Source organism: Pundamilia nyererei, unplaced genomic scaffold (assembly GCF_000239375.1).
Source record: "Pundamilia nyererei isolate P.nyererei 1_Seehausen unplaced genomic scaffold, PunNye1.0 scaffold00119, whole genome shotgun sequence".
Lineage (NCBI taxonomy): Eukaryota > Metazoa > Chordata > Actinopteri > Cichliformes > Cichlidae > Pundamilia > Pundamilia nyererei.
Window position 1 is genome coordinate 2,051,467 of NW_005187520.1, and position 6,375 is coordinate 2,057,841.

The 6,375-nt window shown below is 40.4% G+C and overlaps 1 protein-coding gene across 2 annotated transcripts in view; it reads left to right on the plus strand.

The window, feature by feature from the left end:
* LOC102214725 (tetraspanin-8-like) overlaps positions 1–6,333 on the plus strand; it is a 12,080-nt gene extending 5,747 nt beyond the window's left edge. For both annotated transcript variants that reach the window (XM_005742330.2, XM_005742329.2), the window contains exons 3-9: positions 2,129–2,191; positions 2,725–2,844; positions 3,196–3,270; positions 3,348–3,443; positions 5,041–5,178; positions 5,338–5,421; positions 5,820–6,333. In XM_005742330.2, the coding sequence (XP_005742387.1) occupies positions 2,129–2,191; positions 2,725–2,844; positions 3,196–3,270; positions 3,348–3,443; positions 5,041–5,178; positions 5,338–5,421; positions 5,820–5,894 (651 nt within the window). In that variant the 3' untranslated portion in view covers positions 5,895–6,333. The remainder of the gene's footprint in view (positions 1–2,128; positions 2,192–2,724; positions 2,845–3,195; positions 3,271–3,347; positions 3,444–5,040; positions 5,179–5,337; positions 5,422–5,819) is intronic.
* Positions 6,334–6,375: the final 42 nt, after the last annotated feature.

Genomic DNA, 6,375 nt, shown 5'->3' on the forward strand with positions numbered 1-6,375 from the left:
GAGTTTTGTTTTGTTTCACCTCGGGCAGTATCGCCATCAGCAGGGTTTTGTTTGTTGTTAAACCAGACTGAACGTCACTTTGCTGTCATCTGCCCAAAAGATGTCTACGACTTGTTTGTGTGTGATATCGAGGACTATTTAAAGCACGGGAAATGACACAGAGCGTTTTTTTTTTTTGTTTTTGTTTTTTTTAAATCTTTTTGTTTTTTGAGGAGCTCCGACTTGTTTTAATTCTGCATATGTTATGAGTTTGTCATTTTTGTTAATCTCATAATGATCTGTACAGCTTTCCTCTGTGCACTTGGTCAAGACTTCTCCCGTCACAGATTTTCAAACAAAATGATTTTAAAAGGGGAAAGCAGCAGCCCAAATCTGACAAAACTGTAAACCTTCTCAAGCTTTCACTGCTTCTAATCACCAGTTTTACTTTTTAAGTGAATTAAATGACTTTGTGTGTCAATATGCAGGGGTTACAGCTAAAATGCTTTATGAGTGGGAATATGAGAATATTTTAAATGCTCAAACACTTTTCAGTATAGAAAATGTTTGTGCAGAAAAGGTTTCCCCATAAAGAACTTGAAGTGCGCGTCCTTCCTGCCATTATGACCTTTTAATGACTTTGTTCTTAGAAATGAGCACGTCCCCTCCGACTTCATCTGAAAGTCCATCTTTTGTCTTTTAAATCTAATTGTAGCCACAAGGAGAAAACAACCTCAATGTGTTTTTCAGTGTACAAAATGTACTACAGGAAACAGACGATCTAGGAAGTCAATGCTATGCTGCTGCTTAACATTCCTGTGATTGACTAGGAACCTGACCCTGCTGTATATCTGTGACCTTTTTAATCACGGAAATCTACTTTCCCCCAGCTGGGCATGTTTTCGAGGAACTGACCCAGAACACGTGCACAGGGAAAGAGCTGACTGTAACTTTAAATCACTAATTGTGACCTTTTAAAGTTAACCAGGGTTTTACTTTTAGAGATATTTGAGCAATGTTTGTTCCAGCCGCCTAAATCCTAGACACAGTCCACACAGATCAGTACCAGGGAGATAACACTACCAGCTGTTATCTCAGGTGCAGTTTGAGGTGTTGCATCCTGAAAAAAAAATAAAAAATACACACACACACACACCCACCTACCTTTTGTTGGAGTGTAAAAGGGTTTTTTCATTCCTTTTTGCTCAGTCCCATCTCCCTGTTCTTCAGTTAGAAATATGTGGTTGGCGGCGACCGTTATCAAACTAACCAGACAGATGTGGCTTAATTTGGTTCACAGCTGTGACAATCTCTGCTTACTTATGCACATGTGATCAGGACCTCACATAAAAAAACTCTGGAAACATGAGAAGTGTCAGATTTATTTATTTATTTGGGGGGGGCGGCAGCTCAAAGTAAGCTGGATGTGACAAAGGATCTTATGGTAACTGGTAGATGTTTTGGTAACCCTAGTCAAACCATTTATTGATTTTTATTTATTTGGACTCTGTCCCTCTATTCCTTCTGTAAGTGTTCTCTTATGATTTTTATCAAATGTATTTTAAATGTATTAATCTTATTCTAATCAGTATGATTGATGAAAATAAAGGACAATGTTGTAATTTTTACTTTAACATGATTAGGCAGTGCTGTGTCATGTCTAAATGTGATGCTGCTGCATAGCTTTGGCTCTCATTACTGGAGGACATTGATAATGGCAGAATCAGAAAATCAAAATTAAAACATTAAAAGGTAGATAAAAAAATAAAAAAATATTTTCGTCACTTGCACTAAAATAAGCAATTTCAGCAACACTACACAAACAATCTTGTATTTACAAGAAAGTCACCTTTGAGTAGATGTGTCCATTTTATTCCTGCTGGTAATTGTCTGCCCCATGTTAAATATTATCATGTGTATATACCTGGAAATATTGCCATGCATTACAAATTCTGAAAACTTTTCTTTCCCCTGACTTAGATGTTAAAGGTAAGCTTTAGAGCTTTTTCCTCCAGGGAGGATTGAAGTGCTTGTTAAATGTCACAATGTCTATTTTGTTATTGCGCTGCTGCAGAGTTTCACCACCAGATGTCGCTAGATTCTGTAAAATTGGCTCATTCGGTTAATCTCCATCTTCTTCTCCCTCCAGCTGAGCGGTTGCCTCATCCTAGCCGTCTCCATCTACCTGAGAGTCAGCAAGGGTGGAAACCAGGTGAGTCAGTGATGGACTTTAAAGAGACTGCAGTATTGCATAGATGAGCACAAAAGTGCATGTTCTAAGGCTTTGTGCAGGCAATAGTGTAGTATAGTGGTGTCACAGTGGGTCTCTTCAATGGATTCCAGATGATGTGTGGACCTCTCATACAAGAATAAGTCTTTACTGTATTTATATCATCTGTGGTAACACTCAAAAGGTGACTTTGTTTCATTCTTCAGGGAGAATATGTGGTAAATAAAACTTACTGTGATTCCAGCTTTGCCTTCAGAGCTTTATGTATCGCATCAGAGCTACTCTCATGCTCAGCAACCAGGACCAGTCATCTGAAACGTGCACTCACTTCACATTGCCTTTATCCTTGTGTATTTTTCCATCTGTCACTCAGACATTCATCACATTTTCTCTGATCACACGTAAACTATTCCATAAAGACAAACTTCAACATCCTCTCTAACACATATAGGTGTTTTTAAAACTTTAGATCAACCTTTGACTTTGCCTTTGACTTCCACCTCATCTGTCCACAGATCACCGATCAGTACTTCCCTGCAGTCAACCTGATGATTGCCATCGGCACGATCATCATGGTTCTCGGCTTCCTGGGCTGCTGTGGAGCCTACAGAGAGAGCCGCTGCATGTTGCTGCTGGTGAGCATCACATTTTGATTATTTTGGGAATGTTTTTGGAGGGAGGCGAAGCAAATCACATTACTTAGTTAATGAAACCTACACTGAGGGATTGTACCGACACACATACCTGATGTTCAGTAACTGAAACTTTTGCCAACTGCTGGTGGGTTTCTATCTATGTTGAAGTTATTTCAGCTAAGTTGTAAGATTAAAAAACTGAAATATGTTGGTTTGTTACTATGACACAAATGTTTTTGTCGATTAAAAAGATGTGTGAACTTTAGGTGGACAGAACACACATTTTGCTTAACTTTTCGCCTCAGCAAGTCTTACAAAAATTGTTGATCTATATCATGTGTGTTCCCTCAGTTCTTCATCTTCCTTCTCATCATCTTCATCCTCCTGGTGGCAGCAGGCATCGCAGGAGCTGTGAGCCAGAATAAGGTAAAAATAGCGACTATGTGACTACTTAATTTTATTTTTGATGAGGCTCAAACGTCAAGTTGCGTTTCTGTTTGCAGATGGAAGACTGGGTGAACAAGCAGTTGAAAGATATGTTGCCACTTGCAAAACAACCTGACACGGTGAAAAGTGACCTGAAGAATCTGCAGAAAGATGTAACTAACACACACAGTTTTTCTTCAGTAATACAGAAAGACTTTCCTAGACGCAGTCAATCAGATACACAAGTTAACCTAAATCTTGAAACACACTTGTGGTATTTGAATGTGCTGGTATTATACAGGGTATCTCATTGTATTTACATTTCCTGAAGCCCAACATGTAACCCAAAAATGAATAACCAGTTGCCTGCTGCTCACACATGACCAGGGGGAATAAACTAAAATGCTGGGACATCAAATTTAAGATGAACTGCGCCTGAATACAGATCTACACGTCATGAGATTGACTGTGCATACTGCACACATCCACCAGAGGGCACTGTGCATTCAACTGCCTGCAAGTCTGTCAGTGGTATGATGCAATGTAAATACATGGTGACAAATGTCAGTTTCCCAACCCTGAGGCATCTCTATGAGGTCTTGAACATCCCACGGAGCACTATTCAAGTGATCATTCAGAAATGGAAGGAGTATGGCACAACTGTAAACCTACCAAGACAAGGCCGTCCACCTAAACTCACAGGCCGAACAAGGAAAGCGCTGATCAGAAATGCAGCCAAGAGGCCCATGGTGACTCTGGATGAGCTGCAGAGATCTACAGCTCAGATGGGGGAATCTGTCCATAGGACAACTATTAGTCGTGCACTGCACAAAGTTGGCCTTTATGGAAGAGTGGCAAGAAGAAAGCCATTGTTAACAGAAAACCATAAGAAGTCCCGTTTGCAGTTTACCACAAGCCATGTGGGGACACGGCAAACATGTGGAAGAAGGTGCTCTGGTCAGATGAGACCAAAATGCAAAATGCGTGTGGCGGAAAACTAACACTGCACATCACTCTGAACACACCATCCCCACTGTCATATATGGTGGTGGCAGCATCATGCTCTGGGGGTGCTTCTCTTCAGCAGGGACAGGGAAGCTGGTCAGAGTTGATGGGAAGATGGATGGAGCCAAAAAAAGGGCAATCTTGGGAGAAAACCTCTTGGAGTCTGCAAAAGACTTGAGACTGACCCTAAACATAAAGCCAGGGCAACAATGGAATGGTTTAAAACAAAACATATCCATGTGTTAGAATGGCCCAGTCAAAGTCCAGATCTAAATCCAATCGAGAATCTGTGGCAAGATCTGAAAACTGCTGTTCACAAACGCTGTCCATCTAATCTGACTGAGCTGGAGCTGTTTTACAAAGAAGAATGGGCAAAGATTTCAGTCTCTACATGTGCAAAGCTGGTAGAGACATACCCTAAAAGACTGGCAGCTGTAATTGCAGCAAAAGGTGGTTCTAGTATTGACTCAGGGGGCTGAATAATTACGCACACCCTACTTTTCAGTTATTTATTTGTAAAAAATGTTTGGACTCATGTATGATTTTTGTTCCACTTCTCACGTGTACACCACTTTGTATTGGTCTTTCACGTGGAATTCCAATAAAATAGATTCATGTTTGTGGCTGTAATGTGACAAAATGTGGAAAAGATCAAGGGGGCCAAATACTTTTGGAAAGCCTCTGTATTGTGACAGGCTGAACAGCAATAAGGGCTTTACTAGAACTATTACACTAGTTCCAATCCTATTTGTATTTTCTTCCCAGCTCAAGTGTTGTGGTCTTGTGAACGGAAAGACAGACTGGTCTCCAGATCCATTCCCAGAATCCTGTCGCTGCAACGTCACCAACAGTCCCACCCCTGTCCCCGGTGCTGAGTGTGGCTCAGAAGGTTACTACAGCACGGTAAGGCTGTGACTGCTGAACACTGGATTGAGCATCCCAGCAGGAATCTGATTTCACTTTATATCTGAACAAGAAATCCACACTCTTACTTTACTCTCATCGCTGAGACACAGTTAAATGAACCATAATAACCCACGCTGCTCTGCTCTCACCCTGCAGCCCTGCTCCACCCGAATCGTCAACCTGATGAAGGAGAATATGGTGATAGTGCTGGGAATTGCCTTCGGCATCGCCGTCCTGCTGGTGAGCTGACACATACAGTCACCACATCACTTCAGGGGACATTTGAGTTCACTCGATAAAAAGTCATACTCTAATTTTTAAGTTTTTTTTTTTCTCTTGATAGAAAAATTGTAGAACATGCAAAAAGCAGATTAATTAATTAATTGGCATTAAGTCAATTTTATTTATATAGCGCCAAATCACAAAAACAGTTGCCTGGGGGTGCCTGATTCCTCTTGTAGAACCAGGTTTAGGGAGCGCCAGCTGTCTGCTGCGACCAGCTGGGGGTGAGGGGAAGGGGATGGGGCAAAAGACCCGCCATGTGGAAGAGACCCAAAGATTAACAATGACCATTTTTATATTTTCTTTTGTCTTATTTTATTAAAGTTTTAATAATGAGTCATTTGTTGTTCCTGCAGATTTTCGGCTTGGCTTTCTCCATGGCTCTCTACTGTCAGATCAGCAAGAAGGACGGACCTACCACCAACGCCTGAGGCACCATCATCTCTGCCCAAATGTAACCACAATATATCCTCTGCTAATCTAACTCATCCTGTGCTTTCACTGTGAAGAAGCGCACTGAGATTAAAGCCTCTTATACACTAGTATGGAGTCCCAATGGTTACCAAAAAATAAACTCTATATAATCTGTATTTTGTGTAAAAGGCATTATGTTACCTGAAATGATAAAATAGTTTGTGTCTGAGAAGCGGGCAGCTTTAGAAATTACCCAGTAAATGCAAAGTAAATAACTGTAATATAATTAACTGGTGTTGATTTAGAATTTCCCAAACCTTTAACTGTTATGAGTATGTTGGTTATGATTTGATTGTGTATTTGACGATGTACGGAAGCCAATTTAAGCCAAAAATATTTAGTCAATAGCCAAGTTGGTGCACAAAATAAAAATTAGTTTCTCATGTTCTCTTAAAAGTGACTTTTTTGCTTGTTTGTCACGTTTCCTTTTTTTTTTTT